Source organism: Columba livia, chromosome 5 (genome assembly GCF_036013475.1).
Source record: "Columba livia isolate bColLiv1 breed racing homer chromosome 5, bColLiv1.pat.W.v2, whole genome shotgun sequence".
NCBI lineage: Eukaryota > Metazoa > Chordata > Aves > Columbiformes > Columbidae > Columba > Columba livia.
This window is the reverse complement of record NC_088606.1, coordinates 9,010,983-9,037,223: the sequence shown is the minus strand read 5'-3', so window position 1 is coordinate 9,037,223 and position 26,241 is coordinate 9,010,983. Positions and strand designations below refer to the sequence as shown.

Below are 26,241 nucleotides of genomic sequence, written 5' to 3'. Positions count from 1 at the left end.
GGAGATGCTTCACTCCCTTCATCATCTTTGTGTCACGTTTCATGGTGGCACAACAGACACAACGGTGGCTAACCTGCCTCCTCCAGGTGTGTTCTGATGAGTCCAAACCAAACACAGGTGCTGAGATTTGAAGGCATTTCTGGATGTACCAATGTGTGAAATGTGTATTAAGTCTGACAAATCACCTCCAGAACGCTTGCCATCCACATGTGTGGGTCAAAGCCTCGGGCTCTCATCAAGGGCGTTAACGCCATGTCAGTGCCTTGGGAAGCACCAACTCCAGGTCCTGGATGCGAAAGTGGAGGGAATGTCTGACAGGGTAAAGCTGTCAGCATCGCATGATGGGCCTCATTACAAGTGGAGTTTTGTCCATTTGTAATTCTGGGGCTAACAGTATAAATACATAAATGCTGCTTTGAAAAGTTTCAAACTCTGACCCCCCTCCCTCCACTAGGCCAATTTATTTTTCCAAATTACTGCATTATGCAGCAAAACCAGCTTTTGACATGAATACACACATGCTTATTAGCTTGACACTAAATAAGTCAACAAGCTTCTGTGTAAGAATTTTGATGGAATCAAATAGATACTTTGGTAACTACAGCCTGTATTATACACGTTGCCACAGTTCGTAAAGGCCTCAGCAGCAATCAGGACACATTGTACGAGACACCGTAAAGACACAGAGCAGCAGATACCCTGCCCTGAAACACCTTCCAGTGTAAATACATCAGACAGACAGAATTTATTTGCTTTTCACGATAACTCAGTTCAGGCACAGATCAAAACAAAGGTGTCTGCACTTTCACAAAAGGTGTCTGACTCGCACAGATGAAGGCTGCTTTTTTGACAGTGGTTTTCCAAGGATCTTTCCTCCCTGCCAGTAGGTGAACCAGCAAGTATTAATTTTTCAAGCATTTAAAAAAAATATTTATTTATACACCTATTTTAAATCAGCCACTGGATACCATCATGCATCTATACTGCATTTATTCCAGTTGTTATATGAAAGTTTGCATATTCGCAGCACTCATCTTCTAAACACATTTAGTACCTCAGTAATCCTAGAAGCACATATAATGTAGACATGTTAATTAACTTGGTGAATAACATAAACCACTGCAAAATTAAATTGCTAGACTTGATTCTCCTTCATTCATGCTCTTAACAGTGTCACAGGACAAACAGCCCACGTCTAAACTATGCAGATCAAACAAATAATATACATTTGAATTAGACCACCTTATTAAATCAAATTACGTTGCTTAGTATGCCTGTGCAGGTTGTACGAGGTTCAATGTAAACTGCACAAATGATGATAAAACCTCTCCATAAAGCACTTCTGGTCATTAGATTTGCAGGAGTGTTATCTGAGGGGTAAGTCCCATTCTTCCCGTTTGGGCAATAAGGAAACTGAAACCTCAGAACATCTCAGAGACACCACTTGTATTAGTCACCTCAGATTCAAATTAAGAGAATTTGTCCTCTCAAGTCTCATTCTAGAGGACAAAGTTTGATCTAATTAATCAAGTATTACTCATAAAACAAACAAAGAAGCATATGTTCCAGTAGCAGCACCTATCATTCATCCCTCTAACACCATCACTGCTGCTCAGCATTGTGGTGGGAACAAACAGAAGCATAATCTTACAGCTGGTCTATTGTCAAAATGACACATCAGTAGGAGGATTTACAGACATGTTTGCTGATGAAATAAAGGTCTGCATGTTCAGAAATGCAAACGTTTCCTCTGTACAGGAGTTACACACCACAGAGAAAGCTGCTCCCTGAGAGCTGTGCAGAACTCAGAAACCTCATTAGGATATCTGTGACTATTAAGGTTTGCTGCCTCCCCCTCAAAAAAATACCAGAAACTGCAGTGAATACACAGCTGCCAGTACATACAGACCACAGTGACAGGCTGGTACAGCAGCTGCACTGAGGTCCTGAGCAACTCTTCAGAGCAGTGGAAGAGCAGTGCCATGAAACAGGAGAACTGGACACATTTACTTAGCCTTGGTGCAAAAATCAACGTTCGCCTCTCAGAGGCAAATCCTGGCCTCAGTGGAGCCAGTAAGTATATGCTAGTGATGGAAATCAGGTCAGGATTTTAATTCAGATTTTACTTCCACATTTATTTCAAGAAAGATTTGGTCAGCAAATAGTTGAGTTGACCAATACAGGCAGGTTTGCAGTTTTCTGTATCCACAGAACCATTGGGAAAGCTTTTCTTAAAATCATGGTGCTTTATTTTTTTGGTAGCTTGGGCGCTATGTTGTTTTGGAACCACATGAAGCTGAAGATGACACCCATCGTCTTCGGGAGAGTCTCGTCATAAGCAAACTTCATGGAGTCTTCTAAAGGTACTTCTACAACTTCAATCAGCTCTCCTTCTCCAGGCTGGCCACCTCCTTCACCAGTTCTCATCTGGTCTGTTACTTCTGCATAAAATAATGTCTGCCTAGAACCTGTCACACCAACTCCAGACCTGGAAAAAAGCAGAGATTAAACTTTGTTTTAGATAAAATAAAGTAGCTAGGAATTATGAATGGAAATCGGGGTCCTTCACTGGTGTCACTAAGCAACATCAAAATGCATGTCCTTGCTCTCTGCTAATGTCATTTAGAACCAATAAATGCAATTTCATTAATACAGAAATTGATAAATATATTCTGCAGCTTTGGAAAAATGTGAATTCGGGAGAAAATAAAAAGTGAATTGGTGAACTGTTGTTCTACATGTACTGAAGTCAACAGAAGTATTTTCAACTGCCATTAGTGAGAGCTGGACTGCACCATGACTCACAGAGATTTACAAACAGAGTGAAGCTGCACAGTGTATCTTTATGCTATCATGCTGCATTTGTTGGCCTGTTTTTACACAAATATTTAGATTTTTTTGCTATTAAGAAGATTATGTCCATTCACAGCTGGAGTCCTCTAGTCATGGACAGGAACAGAAAGGCAGCCTGAGGGTTTTCCTCTATCCTTCCTGAACTTTAGCCTTGACCCAAATGGACCACTGCAAGCACAAATGTATCTGAAGTAATTCAGCCTCACAGTGTATTATACTTCTTATTTGTTAATCCTCTGTTTCCTTAGAACTATTTAATTTAGGTATTATTAAATAAGGGATAAGTACATAATCCACTCATGTTGTCCTTCCAAGAAAATATTCACATCCTAATCGCAACTTCTTTATTTTACATGATTACAAGCAACTTTTCACAATTAATCTGCATCTGAAGTTCGCTGGAACTATGAATGAGGCATTAGAGCAAGCTAAAAAATTAGCTTCTTTTTTATTATACATGCAGAGGATTCTAAGATTCGTAGCAGTGTTATGATCTTAGAGCGTATATCCATACTTACCAAACCATTAGTCAACTAAGTCTTTCAGTTAATCCACAATAAATCACACCCCACAGCAGGAATTAATCATTTGTGTCTCAGTTTCCTAAGAACACTGGCAATTATTTTGTTTGGAGAATTAATAGTGATTATTGAAGTTGGTTTCTTACATCAATCGACATTCTTTTTTAAAACACAGAATAGGAACGAACTAGTGAATTATTTTCCTAAAATTACCACTGACCTATTTTGTGACTTTGGATGAGAGGTTTCACCCCTCCAGAATAAGTCCTGTATATCTAAGAGAAACGTAACCATCTTCAGGACTTCCAGGAACTTGGAAGGCTCCTATGGAATTTCTTTTATTCTGGACTCACAACTTTATCTCAGTGTCAGCAGCGGGTTTTTTGATACACACTTTAACCAACAAAATGTGACCTACTAAGATGTAGCAAGAGGCCAGACTGACAGTTTTCCCTCTCTCTTCCACTTCCACCAAGGTCCATGATCTCCTTCCCCAGTCAATCTGACCTGGTATTTACTTTCTCCGAGGACCTCTTTTCTGCAGCCACCGTCCTTGGTATTTGTATACCATCAGGGAATCACAGAATGCTTGGGATTGGAAGGGACCTCTGGAGATCATCTAGTCCAACCCACTTGCTAAAGCAGGTACACCTAGAGTAGATGACCATCTATTCTGATGACCATCAGAAACGGTTTGTCTATGACAGAGCCACCCAGGGCTGACAATCATCCACAACCTCTATGTGCCACTGGCACTAGAGCAAGTGTCTTCTCAGGACTCCCTGTACCACCGTCTCTTGTCCCTTCCCCAATGGGAAGGTGCCCAGCAGAGTGATGCCGTTCTCCAGCCGTGCTGCTGTCCGTCTCTTCCCAACTGCAGGTCTGGCCAGCAGACAGCACAACACAAATGTGGACTTGGAAAGCAGCAGGAGTTGCAGACTTGGCCCACCATACTGGCTTAATCATTCTGATCTCATTATAAAGGTAAGGTAGATTCATTGTTCATCAAGTTGCTATCAGCAACCATCTCACCCCTGTTGGAACAACATTTTTTTATGCTCATGTGCTACCCTTTCTGCCATGAGGATGATGCACACTTTACTAGATTCCCTTTGTGTTAAAATACAATATATTTTTCTTGGTATTATCAAGCAATAATATACAATGTTAAAAAGCAACATTGGAAATGCAATACTATGAGCAACCAGATCTATTTCAGAGCCCATCACCGCTGGCTACTTAAGCTCTGGCCACTGAGTGACTCGTCTCCCTCAGCTTAGTCCCCTGGGTGTCACCCACCCTCACCATCAGAGCTCCAGGAGCCTCACTGAGAGAACGTATTTGTGATGGAATAGTAGGTGGTTTGTGCATTTTTTGTTCCCTCTTTTCCTTCTTCTTTTCTTGCGTGAGGAGGTAGTAAGGATTTTTTTTAAAAAACAACTAGAGATCGAGCTCTGTTTTTCTCTTTATACAGTGATTACTTGTTCTTCAATAGTTTCTGCAAGAATTGCAATTTTAATAATTAAATAAACATAGGAAGCCTGGGGTTCAGATATAGGTTTTTTTTGGTAACTGATAGTAAAAATAAAAAATGCATGTTAATTTATACTGTAAAGTTTGCAAGACAAAGAATACGGTTTGCAAGTCTCCACAGGTACTATAAAAAAAAATCAAAACAGCACTATGCATAATATATTTAATGTTATGTTATTTCTGATGAGGGTCAAGTCCAAGCTTCACCTGTGGTACCCCACCTGGAGAATGAAAATGCCCTTAAACTGAGTATACCCATGTTGACCTGAAATTATGTAAACGTTATATATAAACCAGAGAAACTTTATTTAAGATGTCCTTCTGTAAGAACACTCTGGCTTGAATATTTCCAGCGTAATCTCCTCCTATACCACTTGTGACCATAAATCGGTGTTTCTTTCCTTGTGAACTAAATACTTCAAGAGTGGCTACTACACTGAATATACTTTAAAAGAGGAAAGCACCACACATCAATGTCTTTCCTCCGTTACATGTCCAAAGTTATGGCACTTATTCACATACACTGGCCTATCATCATTTGCCACAGAAACCAATGAAAAAATTGCAACAATATGTAGTCAAGGGAGGACATACCCACATGTTCATTCTTTCTAATTTGATTGCCTAACTTGTATTGCTCTGGTGCAACTTTGCAATGAGTTGTTAATTAAAAACTAATAAAAACTTTCAAATGAGTGATAAATAAAATTGAAGAGTGCTGGTATTAATACTTATGTTATTATATTCTACCCTTCCTCCCCAAAACCAGCAAACTTAATGTTTCTAAGACTACTTAGAATCCCCTCACTATTTAGACAGGTGACTTTGGAGACTATTGCTTGACATTGTTTTTGTACATATTCATGGCTTTTATTGTCTACTACATATCTGTTTCAATAGTTCCAGAAAGAGGTTGAAAGATACAGGACTATACTTTAATTAATTTACCTTTTTTTAGTTGATATTGCTTTCTCTAAATGCTCTGGCATACTGTGCAGGTTAATCATTTTTCCATGGAACCACATGGAATGCCCTTTACTAAATTTTCTCCAATATTGCCTACTGCTGTCTTCCACAATGTTTCCAGACTCTTAGATATTAGACTCCCTGTCCTTAGAACACTGTCAAAAAATCAATGCTATTGACATCTCATATGTCTTAGTACCTTTGACTTTTGTAAAAATCAAAAGTTAGTCGGTTTGTTGCTTTGAAGCCGTTCTCAGTTTCCATCTGGTTGAAGTAATGAAGTATCTTAACACATATTCTTGGAAAATATGTGTGCATTTCAGTGATTTTGGGTATTGGGGCTGGAGGAGAAAGAGATGAGAGAGTGAGGTGGGTCTGTTACAGAGGCAACAGGCTGCAATTATATTTTCAGGTCTATTTGTCACTAGGAACCACCTACGCTTTTGCACACTTATTTGCATTTTCTGAGTATGTTTAAGGAATTTTGATGTGCCTTTATTCACAGTTATATTCCTTTTTCTGCCACCTTTTTCCTCTATTCCAAGTCTGTGACATACACTTTTCCTTGCCCTAGTATTTCACATTATGAATAAAACGCTTTTGGCATAGTCTGAAATGAGTCACCTATTAACAGATTACAGCTCTATTCATTAGCTTTGCATCTGTGGAAATCACAGGGGTCAGCACACCCGAACTGCCAGTGATGAGTTTCACCCTGGGAAAACCACCTTCCTGATAAAGGTGTCTCCCCAGTGCAAGAGAGGTTTGGTTTGGGGGAGGGCGAGCAGGGTCTGAACTCGCAGCACCAGCCCTGGTGAGACTTCGGGCTTCACTCCCGCTCCGCAGGTTCTGCACCATGTTGTCCAGACCAGGCACGTCATGGCTCATACTGACCCAGACCTACTAAGCCTGGCTTGACCTAGCTGATTGTTCCAGATGTATTTCGATGTGTCTGTGTGGTGCTTGACTCTTATTTACCACTGTGGGGCAAATGCAAATGATCTATACAAAACACAGCTCTGTTTTTCTCCTCTCGTTATCATGAGCATCAGTTTCTCATAACCAGTTTATAGTTGTTCCAATTAACAGATACTTGGCAGACAAATAGTCTTTGTCAAATCATTAGGGCTTAAGCTCACAAACCCTGTAACTTCAACAGAGACAGATTTTTAAAACCAAAAGTCAATCAGCGCTAAACTTTTAGCTTCAGAGACAATTAGAAACCTCCATTACCTCTGACAACAGCAAGTCTAAGCATGTAAGCATGCAAAGCAAGGATACCGAAGTGGTATGGTTTTCATCACAATAGTAACTTAAAGTTTAACACATCAAGACAAGATCGTACGCTGCATTCCCATATTTCATTTAAAAAAGAAACCCACTCAAACGCTGTGATTAAATCATGCTGTGGCTTTCAAAGCTGTGGGCAACACACTTGTAGGCGACAGCCCGGCAGAGCAGCCGTTTCTGCAGAACGGCTGCAAAGTGCTTCTCCTCACCCCTGCCCAGGCTGGAAATAGAGGATTTTCCACCTACTTCCTCCTCAGACCAGGGAAAACAAAAGAGACAGATTGTCACTCCAATCTGGTTTTAAAACACAGCAATAGTAGCTGTCACAAAACCTCTGTCTAGCTCTTCCCTTTTAATAAATGCATGAGGAAGTACGTGGCATATGCAGCAGCACTTACAAAATGGGACCTCTCACTTGTCATATCTAATTTCGTAAGAATAAAGTCATATTACGTATGTATTTTTATCATAAGTGGGTAACAGCACCTTATTGCTTGAAAGAAAAAAAGCTGCTTAGTGCCTAAAAGCCACAAGTGAGGTTGAGTCCATCCCCCACGCTTGCCCATGCCCAGTAACAGTGAGTTTCCTCTTCAAGTGCAGTGTGCACACACATGTGCAGGTACACACGTGCACACCTGTAAGCAGGGCCGAAATTCAAAGCATGTACTCAAGATCAGCTTTCCTTCCTTCTCAAGTCTGAGTGCTCATCTGTGCCAACCAATTATTACATTCACAATTATTACATTCATCAATACTGCATTTTTAATTTGAAGGAACAAACATGTACAAGAAAATAAACAATATCTTATATTCCACGCCTCTGTTGCAAAGTGAGGAACAAATAAATTGACTTATCATTGTGAAGAATTATTAGTTTAACTCAGATTTCTAACAGACAGAAGTTAAAAGCTAAATGTCTCATAATTTCTTAATATTTAACAACTATGAAATCTATAAACAATCAACATTTACCTGTTCCTATTAACAGAGAAATATATTTTTTAGTTTTAGTCTGACACAGTTTACGTGAGATTTCCTAAATGCAATCTATCCTTTTCTGAGATGTAAACCATATGGGTGCAGAATTTGAGTGTAGAGTGAATACATAATTCATGTTTACAAATAAATGCAACACAAATCTCTTATTTATGCTGAAATCAGGATCTATTTAGGCATGCGACATGTAAACTGATGAACAGTGGCATGCAGCTCCTATTGTCACTCCTTAGGACCTTTGTACACTTCGGACATTATAAGCAGCAGGTGCAGGAGAAAAGCAGAGAAGTAATTAACATAAAATTATTTTACATTATGCCATCACCCAACAGGTGTACTAGCAGGTGATCTTTCTAATTATAATGCACTCCAACATTTCCAAGGCTATTATTCTTTCTACATAATAACCTGGGAATACAAACCATTTTTACCTCATTGCATGGGGGCTAATAGCCATAGCACAGTAATTGGAACATCCAATATTAATTCTATGAATACTCTTCTTTGTTGTATACTTTTGGAGAAAAATCAAATGTAGGAAGATTAAAGTAAGTACCTATGTTAATACAGTTAGGCCCTTAAACTAATCCATCTGATCTTTTTGTAGCAGGGCTGAGAATCTGCAGCTCCTATTGTATCCAATTCATAGCCCAGAGTTTATTACAACCTCTGGGAGAAAATAAAGAGGGAATGAAGGGAAAAGAAAGCATAATCAGAAGCTCTGCTTCAACTTTATCCTGATGCTCTAAAGTGTTCTTTAAGTCTAAAAAACTTTATAAATATTCCTCAAGAAGACCAAACATTTCAAGAACTAAAAGAAAATACTGTCAGCTGCAATGGCAATAATAACATATTTAACAGCAACATATTTTCCTGCCCCTGTACTGTAAAGAAACAAGTCTCATGAAAGATAGCTGGAAGTACTTCATCCTAAGAAGCTAACTCACAGCTGAATTTCACATGGGATCCAAACTGAAAACTGCTCGGATATTGTGACAGAGAGAAAATTCGTTATATCTGATATATGAGTGAGTCTAAAGTTGCTCATTTACAAAATTTTGCATTTACAGAAAAAAAAAATCCCTGGAGAGAAGCTCACAGATTTGTTTTAGAGCTTTCGAAAAAGAACGATTTAACCGACGATCATTTTCATGAAGCTTCAGTTTACAGTTATGCTACTATAGTATTAACTTCATTTTATTATTGATCTAAATGGTTCCTATCCACCCATTCCATCTACCATCTATGTCATTTTTTACTGAAGTCATACATGTAGCTGATGAGAGCTCAATTCACCAGTAGGCAGCAAATCTTTTAGGAAACCTCCAAAAATGGGTTATTTGCTGCCAGAATAGAAACCAAACTTTTGGTAATACCAGAACAAGGTTACGTATTGTGTGCTAAGAACAAAAGCAGCAATTTGTGTAGCCACGAGGAGAAGAGGAAAAACACCACAGAGATTACAGAGATTTTTTTCAGGATGATTCCTGCCTCCATCTACAAAGCAAAATGAACCATTTGCATTGAAAATCACCTTCTGGCTGGCATTTTTCTGTAATAGGAACAGATATTTCTAATTCTTCAATGTGTGATTCCTCTGACCTCCTCCAATCAAGTCCCTCTTAATATGTTTGTATATCTCATTATCCGTCCCCAGTCCAGTCTCCTTCATTCACCCACGCTGCACTGGCCTCCTGTTGCTGGAACAACTCGTTCCTAAGACTCTTGCTCAACCAGTGCAAATTCCCTGACTCCTGGCTTCTTTCCTGGTTTCTCATTGACTCCACAGCTACTCTGTGGATCATTCAGGTTAATTAAGCCTGAGATCTGATAATTCAGTGCCTGACTTCTCTCTGGTGAGTATCATGTCACAGGAGATGTGACAAAACTTAAAAATGGGGCTCCACAACTTATACATATGTGATTTTGAAATATCTGTAGTAGTATTGTAGTTATCTGGTTAACTGAGAAACATTAAAAAAGAAGAAAATCCCCCAAACAACTGCTGCAAGGCCTAATAATGAGGAAGAAAAAAGGCAAAAATACTGTCTTCAGATTACCTCCAATCTTTACTACATCCACTGCTTAAGAATGACGTTCTGTTTGAACACATCAGTACTTTCCTCATTTTGTTAAAGAGATTTCTTCATAACCACCATGAATGCACTTTCCCTAAGGCCATTTAGTCCCCAGTCCATGTTTTTTCTCTGCATTGTTCCTCCATCGCTTCTTCCCCCTTTTCTACTTGAGGATCTTCTATTCCATTTCTCTCCCTGCTCTAAGTTCTCCCTACACGTTGGCCATGATGTCCCCTTCTCGACCCATTAGCCACAGAACTGCACTGACCTCCCCAGCCAAATCTGTTTCTCCCTTTATATTTGATGTGTCTTCTGCTTTCCATGTCCTTCTGTCAGGTCTAGCTCAAGTCCTGCTTTTATTCCAGTCAAGCAATTTCCTTCTCATGACCAAGATTCCAGAAAGTGGTGTCATTAGGAACACAAGACAACTCCCTTCCTTTCAGACCAAAAGGTAATGACCCACAAACCCTTGTTTGTTCAACTGCCTTTTCACTGTGCACACAACTCTGAGTTCTTATCTACAAAAAAATAGTAGACTTAACTCTTATTAGTTATCTGAATATGTTAATGTGATTTTATTTAGATCAAGAAAGGAACAACAGCTAACAGATTTGTCAGGAATATATCAAGTGCAGTCAAACTATAATAGGATAACAGGTCTTGTGGATAGGGGCAGCAACACAACCAATATAACTTCACTTTATCAGGGCTTTGAACGCTATTTAATGTGACAGTTTCATTAAGAAGATAGAAGATCACGATATAGTTATAAATTGAAGCAACTGTGAAATAGGTGCAAAACAAGTATCAAAATGGTACTCATGGAATGGATATCACTGTCAAATTGGAAACACAAACTAAACTGGGGACTATCCTCCATTCAATACAATTCAATGTTTTGTTTTACAACTTACATGTTGAAATATAGACTGCAGGTAGCACAGCTGAGGTAGATTATTTATAAGAAGCTACAGATGAATATTAGAATTCAAAATCATCCCAACAACTTGGAGAAATGATCTGAAAAAACAGAGTGCAATTCAGTAAAGCCAGGTTCAAGGCTCTGTGTTCAGGTAGGAAAATGAACAGCACAAATACAGACAGAAGGTGAATGACAGTGCAGTATTGCTGCAGAAAAGAGTTTTGAGATAGGGAAGGCATTGCGGACCACAAATCATCAATGTAGTGCCGCTGCAAAAAAGGTGAACATCCAACTGCAGCATATAAACAAAATCACCTGTGCGAGCAGGGAAGGAATGATCAGACAGCTAGAAATCTAAAGAGAAAGCTTAAATCAACTAAGTTTTGCAGAGGCAAAAATAAAATAAAGGGGAGACGTGGTCAAACAAATATGTGAAATGTGCAGAAGTACTTCACGTCCACTGGGAACAGGGGAGTAAGTCCCAGACTAGAAAAGAAAAAGGAAAGTTGAGGTACAACATGAGGAAAAAACTTGCTAATGGTACAGATCGTTAGACACTTCTGACAGAATGCCCGGAGGGGCTATGGAATGATCAGATTTTAGAGAAAGGACAGATGCACATTTTTCAGAAGTGATTTAAACCTGTCTGAGTGTGATCTTTGAAAATGGAGCAGTCTAGGTGAGATCCTCCCCAAACTTCATCCAATTCTGTTTTCTAAGGCTTCTCTCTGATCTGATGCACTGGATCAATTAATAATGTGGAACAACTATTACATGGATCACTGCGATGACAGATAATAATAGAAGCGTGTGATGTATTGTAATTATTAATGGGATGCATCTGCACTAATGTAATGCTTTATGTCAATGCTTTGTATTGACAGTCACAGCATGAAATCGCGTAAACCATTTAGAAAAACCTGTCAAACTTAGAAAAAGCCCAACAATTCTTATATGTAACATAACCATTACAGAAAAAAATGTCCTTAGCAGACCATAGGGGAACAAGTTACCTCCTGCCTGCATCAGATCCTCTAGGATCAGACTATGCCAGTCTTTGGCTAAAGGAAGAACAGGACACTCCTAGCAGGAAGATCATAACATTTGGAACAAAATTCTAACACAGAGCACAGGAGGTCCAACAAAAGAAACTGTGAAATACCATCTTGGAGGCTTCAGCCTCTCACATTAATCTAAAAACGTAAATACTATACAGGCCCTTCTGACTTCAGCATGTATCTCCATGGGTAGAAAGCTGTGCCCACATAGACAAAGCAGGATTGGGGGATTAACATATTAAGTGCCCTATGCATGGGTCTCAACAGAGAGAACTCCAATTGTAAACTCTCTTTGCAAGTCAGTGCAATTAAAAAAAAAAGGCAACTGAAAGAACAACCACCTGTAAGACACAAAGACATTTATTAACCAAAAAATAGACGGTGTTTTAGCCAGATATAAATCCTTAACGTTGAGTCAAGTTTCTACACTGAAGTTACAAACTTCTACAGCTACAGAAATTATATTCCACTTTTCCTATTTTGTGTTTATATGCACATACATACGTACATCTACATATGTATACATCTGCATGCTGTGGCCTGTCAAGTGTCACCCAGCCTATGAAATTCTATAGACCTTTTTTTGCTCATAAATCCAGCAGGCACTTTTTCTTTCAGTAGAACAATCCAGTTTGAAGGAGTTGTAAGAGACAGCTCCTGTGATTCACCCCTCCCCTCCACAGAAGCACTGCTTGTTAATCCAGCAGGAAATAACATTTGCCAGGATTGACAGCTGTGGATTTGTATTCAATTCCCAAATTAAAAACCAATGACAGGGCCTAGTTCAATGGAGATGTCAAGCAAAATAAAGAAAGTAAAAAACCCGCTTTCTCTGTAAAATACAAACATACATACATTTTGGATAACAATAGTAAAAGCTGGGGAGGAGATACAATGGGATTAAAACTCTGTGCAGTTTCTCCTGAGGGATTGTATTTTCCCTCCAACAACTATTTTTCCCCTTACGTATTGTTTTTCTCTTATTCCTAGCATATGTATTAAAATATACCAAAATCTTCTCCAATAACTAATTAGAACCCTATAAAAATATAACGTAAAATTTTTCACAGTCAAATCAGCAAAATCTTCATATATAATATTATTCCAAGTCAAAGAAGCCTTAATTATGGCCCAAATATTATCTAATATCTAGATCAAATGGTGCAAGTTCTCATGCTTCTACAAAGTTATGTTAATGGTAAATCAGAGTTGATCTTGGGTAGCTTCTGTTGTTAATCAGAATAATAAAGATTGGAGTTGGGAAACATCTGATAAAGACCGGCAACAAATGATGCAACAAACTGTTAAGAGCCCAATGCAACTTTTCACAGTTGTAATAGTTTCTGGAACAAATCACAACAGTATCATTCTTACTTGGAATTCAATCCCATAATTCTGAATTTATAATTCCTTAAGTCTCTGTAAATACTCCCCTCACTTGCAGAAAATTACACCTTTCACAGGTTTTCAGATGTCCGTGTTCCTCCAACACGCAACTTAAACAAGGGAACATTAATGTACATTCAAGCCACTTCAGAAATGTGCGAAACAACAAAAAGCAGTTGCTGTTTACCTGTAAGAAGTGATCCTCCGTAGCTCTGTAACGGGAACACGGTAGCCACACTCCTCCAAGATTTCTTCGCATGCGATTTCTTCTAAAGAAAGGTCTGGTTTGTCTACGATGCCAGCGCAGAGTTCGTAGGTCACTCCTACCGCTGCAGGTAAGGGATCCTCCAGGCGAGAGAAGCTCTCCTTGTCCTGATCCCGAAAGACTTCGGGATGATGCCTTTCTACTTCACACATGTAAACAGCTTAAAAATCAAAAACAAAACCAGGAGAGTTTCATTGTGGTTTTTGTTTAATTTCATTTTAATTAATTTTATTCATATCAAATAGAAAAAGAAAAGACAGTACAAATTTTGCCTGGGAATTTATAACCATCAGAGCACTTGAGAGTAGCAACGCATTCAGTTGTGTTTTCTGTTAAAATTATGACACACCGAAATAGGAATTTTAGAGAACAAATGTTCTCTTGCCATGTCTGTGAAATTCTTCTTCAAACTCTATTTGTGCTTCCCTCATTTGGAATGAGTTCATACACACCTTAAAAATATATATATATATAAATATATATATATATGTGGAAGCCAGTTCATCCAAGAAATCTAAGTCCCAGAAGGTCCAAACAGCTTTCATTTGCTGGGCAATGTGGATATCAGGATTTAATTTAAACTATGAAATCTGGGTTGCACATTATGTACCATGTGCACAATGATGAGTCTTTCAGCCTGTCAACTCAGCTGTTACTCAGAAAGGGTATGAAAAGCATGTATGTTGGTTTGGGAAAAAAAAAAATCTCCTCTTTTGAACATGTAGTTCCTTGTGCAGATTCCTGTATGGAGTCTGAAAAAGACTTCTTGAATTAATCTACAAACAGCTGCCACTGTAATGCACTCCTAAAGAAAGCGCAAATGCCAGATTTTAGTCCTTATTTAAGCAAAACCTCTCACTGATGTCAACAGAAATTTTGCCTGAGTGAGAACCACAGGACTGGACATTAACACACAGAGAATCGCTACTGACAATTCCAATCATTCTAACTTTAGTTTAAAGGTATAATCCCACGTTTCTTCTTTGAAATTCCCTTACATCTATCACTTTGCTTTTTATTAAAGGTTGACACGAGGGCATTATAAAACATCCTGAATAAAAGTATTTATAAATTTGAAATTACATTTATTTCATAAAAATCTTTTACATACAGATTTAATACACACACAAAATAGTTTTAAAATGAGCTTATCTTTTGTTTGCCATTCCAAATCTTAAAGACTGGTATATAAAAGAGCTCAAGTTTAATGGACTTTTTGTTCTTCCAGTTATTTGATTAAGCTTACTCTTCCTTAAAACTGTGATACACAACAAGGTCCCTAAAGAAATGTTGTCTCATAAAAGTACCACAGTGACTTCTCAAGCACTTGGTCTCTGGAGAAGAGTCTATTCCCCAGAAGTTTGTGCCTAGACTCCTTCTCTAACACATCTTACCTCAGAAGTGCAGAACAGTAAGATCAGTACCTGAAAGGGAGATGTTGAGATCACTCTAAAAAGAAAGACGAAATGCAGAAGTTTGCCCCCAAATTTATTTTTCTCCAGAATTTAGAACTTTCAAAGCTGCTTGCAGTAGGTACACCTAAGCCTTTGAGACTCAAATATTTAAGGAAAGAAGCTTTCATTTCTTAGTTGAAAAGCACGAGCAGAGCTCAGTTTTCTTTCTAAAACGCAGAAAGAAGGCAGCAAAAAAATATTCCACGCAGAGTCTGAAGGACAGATCCTTGAAGGGTGTCTCTTGTCATTATTCCAAGAACTTCTAAAAGCTATGACAATTATCATAAATGACATCTACCCCCAAATCTCTCTGAGATGAGCCAAATGCTCTTAAGATTTTGCTTTTTCTGTATTGATTTACCCATACTGCTAAATACAAAAAGAACACAACACGCATCCTAGTAAAGGATTTGGGCACCAAAACAGGGCGCAGGTAAGAGTGTGGATACAGAGATATGAAACTGTGATTAAAATATAATAACTCTCTCTGTTACAAGCCTGCTGAATCCCTGAAACCCATCCTGTCATTGCGGCAGGCACCTGCTCTTCTCCTTCTCCCTCGGCACAACTGGGCTCCGCGTAGCTCAAAACCTACATTCCCAAGAGGACTCAATCCAGTGGTCTTCATCAGCGCAAAGCCAACACTCCAGGCACACTAACAGCTTTGCTCTGCAGATAAGGAAGAAAAGAGGCAGTACCAGCCATTTCTGTAAAAGTCCAAAAATTGGAGCATTCACCAAGGCTTCACTGTATGAATTGATTATCAACAGGTTCAGAAAGGTTCAAGCTCAATTTATCTCTCATAGATAAGCAAAGCCTAGAAAACCAAGCTGCCTGCTACTATCAGGGAACAGAAGAGCACCCACACCTCTCCTGAAGGTGCAAATTTGACTGCACAGGTGATGCACCAGAAGAGATAAAGTACCGGATGGAAAAGCTGCCTGTGGTCTATTGGCTCAGGCATGCTCTTGGAGGGAAACCTGTGGCTCTCCTCTTCCTCATCACGGGTCATCAGCTTATTGCAAATGCACAAAGAGTTCGGAGAGCAGCAACTAGAAGCAAGAACTTGGCTCCCAGCACCATCACCCACCTATCTGGCTACTCTCGTCTTTTGACATTTTATGCTACTTTGGTCAGAACGGACACATGCAATGAACAGCAGCACAGTGAGGACTCTAGTGCTAATTAAACATCTTGACTAATTACTCCAGAGCCACTCAGCTGTAAGAAGTCTCAGAGTAGAAACTCCCGTAGAATTGATGTACTTGCCTTCCTTTCTGCAAAGCTGGGACAAAGGATAGATGGCTCAACAAAACTCACCAAACTCATCAAATAATATCTTAATTGTGATTCAAAGTGGCCTTGTTTTCTGTCCCTAAAGAGAAGATACACCAGTATGGACAGAGAGGTTAGTGGGGATTGGCTGACTGGGGAACACGCTTTTCTTTGAACTTCTGATTTCTCTTTGGTTGCACCATTGTTTCGTATCTCCTGCAACAGAATATGGTTTATGATTCAGATCTCTCATACTGTTTATTTTAAGTCAATGCAAAAATAAACACCATATGCACTGAAAAGTCATTATAATTACAGTGAAAAAAACAGGGCACATGTTCATAGGTACTAACCCTAGACTTTCCCAAGAACACATTTTTTTATTATATTTGAAGAATGTGGTCAATTTACTACCAAAATGAGCATTACTCAAGACCTTAGTCAATCAGTCACGGGTGAGGAACTAATATGGAAACTGTTGAGATATATGTGTAACTTTCTTCTCTCTGCTCTTTCCAAATGATTCCTTCAAGCCCAGAGTACACTGAAAAATATGGTCCTGTCTGCCTCAGCCCGGCTGTGCGCTCCTGCCGCCCCTCCAGCCAGCATGAACTCTTTCAGGCCAGTCAGATAAGCTGCTTAATCCTCAAAATTATCTGTTTGCAGCCATGTAAGACCTCTGCTGTGGCTGCGCAAGGGCTGGTGCTGCCAAAGGGAAGGTGGGAATGGACATACAAGGAGGGATGACCAACTTTAGAAGCAGCACAGACTTCAGAGGGAAAACCTTTTGCTCTGTGGAACAGGCACCAGGGCAGACAGTAACCATGGAATGGAAATATAACTATAGTGACGTGAGTAATGTCAGGGCACGGCCGCGATCACTGAACCACTGTGGGATGTCTGACTGACAGCTGTCCCCAAGGGCAGGTTTCTGAGCAGCTTCAGCCTCTGGAACACTTTAACTCCAAGAACAGGCCAGATTTGACACTTCCATATGGATGATGTAATGCACATGTCGATGTTCAGTACCTATATATATATATATATGTACATATATGAAAGCTTCTGCCTAAGATGGCTTCAAAGACAGCAACAGCTACATAAGCCATTTCATTCGTCTGGCAAATAAAAGACATCGTATTATTGATAAACAAATTAAAAAAACACTTTCTATTTATAATAGTTGATATAGTGCTTCATGAGAAGTACGTGCTGTCAGTATAACAGTGCTGCACAACACTGAAGGGCCTGTCAATCACTGTCAGTGAGAAAGGACAGCATGACACCACCCGAGAAAGTTTCTCATAAAGTCTACCATGAACAGTCTTGAAATGGTCTCTTAGCAACAGTCAGTGAAATATCTTGTGATTTTTTTCAATTAACACGCAGAGAATATGCATTATTTTTTTAACTTCCAGAAAGTAAATATTGCTTTGAACTGATCCAAAAACTGAGAAAAATAAGTAGTATATTAACCTAAATTCACAATAACAACTGGTAAAATGAAGTTGTCCATGTATTGATGAAAAAGCATACAGTCCTGAATTTCCCTCATTTTAAATTCCCAAGTATACAACGCACAAAAACACATTAAAAAACAAACAAACAAACAAAAACCCACCAAACAAACAACAACTGAGCTTCTGCACAGAAGGTGCCTACTAAATACTAGATAGGTCAAGAAGGAACTCCAAATGAAACCGATCTGTCGCATGATCGTTGTAGAGCTGTTCGTAATTCCATCCAAAAGAGCACAATGACTGGTCCAAAAGCAGAATGTGAGGCTACCCTGATCATTTGTTTCATCTAATGGAAATCTCCCCGGTTAGAAATTCTGACCAGATTAAAAGGGTGGGCTATCATACAAAGAAAGAGAATATCGAACAAAGATTTTAGCACCACAGATGCACCAACTTTTAACTGCTAAACCCTTAAAAGCTTGCTTCACTAGAGAGCAAAAGTAACTCTAAAAAAAAAGAGGATTACCGATTACCTGGGCGGAACTGCTTCACCACAACAAAGCACTGCCGAGAAGTATTAAAGATCAGGATTGACACGCTGAGGAAGAAGATAAAAAACAAAAGATCAATGCTTTATGAAGGATTAATGCAGAACTATTAAACTTACGTCTTGTGAATTTAACGACATAAATACAAAGAGGATTTATTATTAAAGCCACAATACAACAAGATCCTTGTCCAAAAATCCATCAAGAAGGATAGATAATAGGTTGTGTTCCCAAAGTCCATGAGAATTTATCCCAAATTAAGTCACTTTTGTCACCTCCATGCAGATAAAGGAAGCCACCCACCAACTCCTCCTCCCCAACAGAAAGAAAAAAAAGTCCAACTCCTGGAACATTGGTACCAGAAAGTAATAACACGAAAAAAATCCTTAAAAATAAAAACATCTTCTTCCTTTTTATCAGTCCCAGATTAGGACAGTCTAACTCTTAAGCATGGTCTAGTCTCATTCAGAGCCAGAGACTTCTGCATAAGCACCGAGCACCTTCTGTCTGTGGCTACTTGCTGAGCTTGGGCCTTAAAACAGACACTATCCAATCCCAATTTTGTACAAATTTTAACCAGAAGCTGTTTTAACTGCTACCACTTTCAGTGGCTTCGAAGTCACATTTTAATCTTTCCCCTGTCCTCTTTGATTGTTTGAAACACATGTCACAGGGAAACCTGACAGGCTGTGTACTCGGAGATGTTCTACAGGTGTGGAATGCTGATGTTCCTTGCTGTGTTTTTCACCGAAATTACTCTTGGATTTTACTAGTTAAAAAAACAACCAACCAACCAACAAAAAACCAAACCAAACACACACAACCAAACACAGACAAAAGTCTCTCTTCCTAGGACGTAGGTCATGAAAACCTGCAAAAACAAATGTATATTTTGTTCATTACCATGGCAGCATTCTCTCATTTGTTATGCCTCACTGTATGCAACTGGAAAGTTAATTCATTATTCTATGAATTCCACAATAGTTTAGAGTTAACAATGGCATGTTTGCAGTTGAGTAAAACTTCCAACTTCCCTTGTAAAAGAGCTGTATATTTATTTTCACTATTTGATTTAATAATGAACTCCTGGGCTGCCAAAGAAACTGCTATTTGATGATTATTAAAAATAATGTTAATGTTTATTATAATAACATATAAAAACCAAAACAGAAGTCCAGATGTTATCGTTTATATTCATGGTTGCTCTTCTCACAGACCCGTAGTGCATATCGATGGCTTCCTGCCCCAGAACATGGCATTTGCAGGGAATTTTAAGCAAAGTGTTTTGCCTTCAGTGAGTCTCAGGAGAATGTTCACTCAGTTTACAGGCACAGGGGTTCTTTCTGACCTAACACCAGAAATATCTTGGAGTTCTGGTGCAGGCTGCTGGAAGAAGTTAAACCATAGCCTACCATGGTTTAAAATTTGCTTAAGTATTATTCTTTGATCTTATTTTTTCCCTTTGCCTGGCTGTTCCTCTACCCAAAGTGGTACTGTCTAAGGTTAGACATCGCACTAAATAAAAGGGGAAAAAGAATCACTGAACCTTTGGGTTTTGACCATAGGCCTAAGGATGCAGACTGCCTGAAATTGGAGACAGCAGCAGTCTAAAGCTGAGCTTAGAGAGAATTTCTAAAGCAAACGGTTGCCCTTTACCTTTCTTTACACTCACCACCCCAGGCCCAATCTTTCGCTTGGCTTGCCTTCTTCAGCACATCTCATTAAATAACTCATACCAACTCATTAAAAATGGCTCAGCTATTAGACATTTTTTCCTAAGCGTCAATCACTTGAGATTTTTATGGAACAGATGGGAAAATTAAAAACAATCTGTCAGAATTAAGGAACAAGATCAAATTAAGCTGGAAAGGAGTAGCAGCAAGTTATTGCAATTGTCTGCTTCTCACACCATCTTGAGATGAGAGGGTACAGAAATGGCACAAAGCTGTAGAACTTTCTATTTAATTACTTCTAATTTTCTGACAGACTACAAAAAAATTTTGAACATAAATTTACATCTTTTAACAAACCACAACACATAAGTTCTAATATCTCTTGTCAGAGCTGGAGAGTCACAGAGGAGAAAATTCAGAATTACACCTTCTTAGGAGGTGTCTAACATGAAGAATGCCATTTGGTGTTCCCTATTCCACAAGAAACATCACATGAAATATTTCCACAGGCTAGTAGATTTATAACTTTTGAAAACCTATTTGAGGCTTCATTCAGGACATTTATTTGATTTGCAATAATGATAGAACCACAGAATCATTTGGTTGGAAGAAACCTTTAAGATCATTGAGTCCAATGCGTAACCTAACACTGCCAAGACTACCACTAAACCCTAAGAACCTCATCTACACATCTTTTAAAGACCTCCAGGGATGGTGACTCCACCACTGCCCTGGGCAGCCTGTTCCAATGCCTGACAGCCCTTTCCAAGAAGAATTTTTTCCTAATATCCAATCTAAACCTCCCCTGGCACAACTTGAGGCCGTTTCCTCTTGCCCTATCACTTGCTACTTGGGAGAAGAGACCAACACCCTCCATGCTACAACCTCCTTTCAGGTAGGTGTAGAGAGCAATAAGGTCTCCCCTCAGCCTCAGCATACTGTTCTTTCTATAAATATAAGAACAATTAGGGTAGCCTTAAAATATTTTAAGCAAGATATGTACCTAAAATGTCATCAAGACAAATCTACAAAGACCAACTAACCTGAACTTGAGCTTTTATTGTACTCAAGTTTGCAGGTAGTATGAGCCTGGCCTTGGTATCTAACACAATATTTTCTGAAAGGGATTCCAACTGTTCAGTCAAGGATCTCATGTAGCATTTAACCATTTAAACTTCAAAGAAAACCCTGACTGAAATAGGTAAGTATTAGGATTCCCTAATGGATATTTGGCTTCCCTAAAATGTCTAAGTCAATGTGCAGAAATACATACAGCTGACGCATGGGCATCTGCAACACAGGAGTCCAGAATCTTAATTTTTCCTCCATACACAAATTCTGATCAGAATTGAACACGGGAAGACAAGGCACCTAAAAAAAAGACTGATGCTAACACTGAAAGCCAGCGCTTCCCAGCTATTAACCTCAGTCACTTCCACCTGCTTTTAAGGGCTAAAAATTATCTCAGCATTAGTTGAAAGTGTACAATATCTTTTGTGCTGCTTACAAATGAAAATCTCAGTTCCATAGTGAAAACTTTAGGAAACAATGTTATTTAATTAAAAAACAAACTAAACCATGCAAAACCACACAAAACCAACCAACCCAAACCAACAATTCTATGAGAGTCTGTGGTATTTCAGTTACCGCTCTCAAAGGAGACAATGAAAAAAGAATGGCAGATTCAAAAAAAAAAGAAGGACAAAGTTGGAATACAGGAATAGAAGTAATTTACTTCATCAGTCCCCTTGACTCTCAACAGATATTTTGGGATTAAAAATCCCTTTGATACAATCAGAAGAAAATAATCAAATGTAGTGTGAAACTACAGAAATATTTAAGAAATATGCATTCATCTCAGCTGGAGAGCATGTGAATATAAAACTCACATGTAATATTTTTGCCTGTGTGGTTCATAAGGGAGAAACTGGCAAGACTTGTGAATGATACTAGAAGGCAAACTAGCTAGGAAAAAAATAAGTAATTTAGATGTCCTATAATTATTTCAGCTTTAAATTATAAATGTTTTTCTTTTTGAAGTTATATGAATTTGGCTTTCTTTGTTCATATAGTATTGACAAATTGATCTTTCATGTTGTTTTCTGTGTCAAGACTATAAATCTTTTAAAAATATTATGTTTGAGAAACACCCTGGATGAGGATTAAAGCACATTAGTGAACAAGTGTCCTTTTCTTGCTCAAATGAGAAATGCTGTGCTGTCAATTTTAAAGTGATAATCAAAAAAACCCTCAAACTTTTCTGAGAGCTAACAACCAAAAGTAATTCTTTGGGAAGATTCATCCTTCAGGAGGGCCTACTTCATTCTAAGTTATTTCAGAACTTCTTTTGGTGATCATAAGAAAGAATTGCATGCAGGCCCTGTGTTACGTCTGTAATGAAATTAACCATTCATTTCACAGTTGGACACATCCCTGAAAACTTCTAACGTGGTATATGAAGTGCTGTCTTCTTCCTTTTATCAGAGCAGCACCTTGTATTTTAAACCAGAGAAAACAGTCCCTTCATTTTCAGCACAGACATGTAATAAAGCTGTACCCTTTGATTATTCTCCAGTGCAATTCCTTCAGTTTCCCAGAGCTTTAACTATACTGCAGATAGTCCTGAGATTAAATGTGTGTGCTTGCACAATCTTTACTGGTTCATTTAAGTCTTCCTTCAAAGCATTTTACATTTTTCAAAGGCCAACACCAATCCAATTGGCTGCTTAAAATGCAGCCTATTACAAAAGCAAAGCTATAATCTCCTGACAAAAACATTCAGCCTTTCATACTAATCACAGATAAAGTGGATTTGGCAAAAGATAATTAGAGATGTCTAGAAGACTTCTGTATTCTGATGAAATTTGAATGCTTTCTCCAATATAACTTACATATTTAATACTAAGTAAAACCAGACTAAAGCGGTGAGGCACACATGCTTAAGAAAATAAATGTTACTTTGGAAAAAATCAAAAGGAAGATTGATGTCAGTAAACCGAACTGCAGCAGGAAGTTGTTCACGACACCATAAAGCAGGAAGCGTATGTTTGGTTAATCATCGGACCAGTGGCAGAATGAACTAAGAAGTGCTCACAAATCCATATACGTGCACTTTCAAAATATAATCTCTATCTACTTGCAAAGTACTAATTTGTACCCAACCAGAGAATATGATGCAGGACAACTTGTTTGGAATAAACAATCCTCCCAGCACCCTGTTTTCATATAACAATGAAAAAAATAGAGAGTAAATTCAACTGCAAAATAAATGAGACATCAAAGCATGTTGCTCTCAATAACATTCTTTAAGTGTCATATCTTGGCCCGTATCCCAGGATACCCATGGAAATGACACGTTGCATCTCAATGGGATTCTTTCAACAAAATATTTTAATAAATAAATTCAGGTTTTATTCTAACTTATTTGATTAAATAAAGCTCTGTGGGCATTATGTGCAACAGATGTCAGAGCCTGATGGGCTTTTGTTCCAATTCCTAATTATTTGTGAAACTGCCATTTATAAATGCTATCACATAATAAGACCAATAAATTATCCATCTCAAAGGCATAAGCATGACTCCATTCTGAAATGGCAAATATCAAAGTTTTAAAACAATATCAGGTTTCAAGAAAAGCTCACAAAATAAAAAGCTCAAGTGTTCTGCCCTGGCTAAAGGAAAGGACAAACCAGCAACTTAATTTCTTAACCCACCAAAACCCAAATATGAAGTAACACAGACTTTGTCAGATATAAATGTATAGTCTCACCACCACTGGAGAGAAAATGCATAGATTAAGAAAGTCAGTTGTTCACAAATTACCTAATTTAGCTATTTTGGAAAAAAAAAAAAATAGTTTCAATAATTTCCTCTTTTCCAGGAGATATTTTCAGATAAAATTCTAAAAATAGAGGCACTCAGATTATGGAACATTTCCTGACTTTCAAAAGATTATTTTTACCAACCCCAAATGCAGGCCATGACTGAGCTACTGTCTCTAGACCATGTAAAACTTCAGCTTGTTCAGACAGAACAGGTTTAATTCAAAACTACCTGGAAGCAGAGGGAAGACTCTCCTTGATTTGAGCGACTATAAGAGAATAAAAATACCCATTTATTTGGCATATCTTTGTAAATACTAAAAAATGAAATTCCTAAAGTTGTGAAAACAAGATGCCTCTAATCTGGCTACCAGAAATCTGTATTTAGAAATTTATGGCTAATCAGCCAAAACTCATGTTTTAAGAATTTTTATGGATTCTGCTCTTAAAATAAGGCAAACATTTAAATTCCCAATGAAGCAATGCCCTCAATAAAGATTTTATTGCCATTTTACCCTATTTCACTGACAGAGCAGAGTTTATATGCTGTATGGTGCTTTCATACCACATATTTTATAAGGTTGTTTTGATTTTTTTTTAATGAGAATCTGAAAATTTGGCTTTAGATTTTGTGTATTTTTCTGATAACTTTACAGCATCAAATACATTTATTTTTGCCTCATTGCTATGATTTTAATTAGATTGGATCCTTGGGTAACAACATAATAAGACATCTTAAAAGACAGTAAATACGCCCGCAGAACTCCTGGCACATAAGCAGAAGATCTGTCAAGTCTTTGCTTAAAAAAAAAAAAAAAAGAAAAAAAGAAAAACAAAAACCCACAAGCATCAAGTGCATTTTATTTGCAAATATAATGTGCAAACAAATCACAGAATCACAGAATCGACTGGGTTGGAAAAGACCTCAGAGATCATCAAGTCCAACCCTTGGTCCAACTCCAGTCCGTTTACTAGATCATGGCACTAAGTGCCATGTCCAATCTCAGTTTAAAAACCTCCAGGGACAGTGAGTCCACCACCTCCCTGGGCAGCCATTCCAATGCCTGACCACTCTCTCTGTAAAGAATTTCTTTCTAATATCCAGCCTAAATTTCCCCTGGCAGAGTTTAAGCCCGTGCCCCCTTGTCCTATTGCTGACTGCCTGGGAGAAGAGACTGATCCCCACCTGGCTATAACTTCCCTTCAGGTAGTTATAGAGAGTGATGAGCTCACCTCTATATAACATAATTCCTTGGGTTGAAGGAAACTAATAGGCTACTATGTTGTTTTTTTTTTCTAATAGCAGGAAAAATATCATTACCCCAATAGCGTCCTTGATAGACAGATATCAAGTCTAGACCTGAGCATTTCCATGACAGTGATTACAAAACATGGCTTTCTGATTGTCTTATTGCCTATCGGTAAAAATGGTTTCTTAGTGTTTAATTTAAAAAATACTTTCCACATGAGACATTATTTCTTGTTCTGTCATTGATTACTGGATGAAATTAAAATTACTCCAGCCTGCTTTGTAACCACCCTTTATACTTTTGTGATTAGTAATTTTTCTCTTCAGTTGTGTTGTCCTTTGCATGAACATGCCCAGCCATCATTACCTTCTCTCAGCTATTATTTACCTAACTTTTCATCGTTTTTGTTGTTTGTTGAACTACATCCAGTTTAGTTTAAACAGTGCATTATCTTCTGCACTATCTTTGAAGCTAATCATGAAAATTCCACACCATTGACACCCTGGAGGAGACATTACAAAGAGAGACAAGGTTTACAGCACAACAGCACATCACTGCACATAAAAGGCACATGCCACCCAAGAAAGGTTGTTTTTTTTTAACCTACAAAGATATCTAAAAGCTGTATTTTACTCATTTTAACGCTACTGTGATAGTTCTTGCACAAAGGAAGCATCTGAGTTAAATTTCATGGTGTCTTATGATACACCAGGACATAAACCAGAAAAACACATACAGGATTAAGTTTCCATAAAGCTCAAATGATCCGCCATATGAAACAGGAGAAGGAATTTAATCCACTCCTATAATGTCGTCAGGGCCCATGACTTCCACCCTGTCCCCATAGCTGCTACTACAGCCGCAGAGCCCCAATAGCGGCCGCCCCTCTGGT

The 26,241-nt window shown here is 38.3% G+C and overlaps 1 protein-coding gene across 3 annotated transcripts in view; it reads right to left on the bottom strand.

The window, feature by feature from the left end:
- Window positions 1-726: 726 nt before the first annotated feature.
- NUDT14 (nudix hydrolase 14) overlaps window positions 727-26,241 on the bottom strand; it is a 60,277-nt gene continuing 34,762 nt past the window's right edge. For all 3 annotated transcript variants that reach the window (XM_065063290.1, XM_065063292.1, XM_065063291.1), the window contains exons 3-5: window positions 18,591-18,655; window positions 13,791-14,028; window positions 727-2,488 (exon numbers count right to left, since the gene is read on the bottom strand). In XM_065063290.1, coding sequence (XP_064919362.1) covers window positions 2,248-2,488; window positions 13,791-14,028; window positions 18,591-18,655 — 544 coding nt within the window. In that variant the 3' untranslated portion in view covers window positions 727-2,247. The remainder of the gene's footprint in view (window positions 2,489-13,790; window positions 14,029-18,590; window positions 18,656-26,241) is intronic.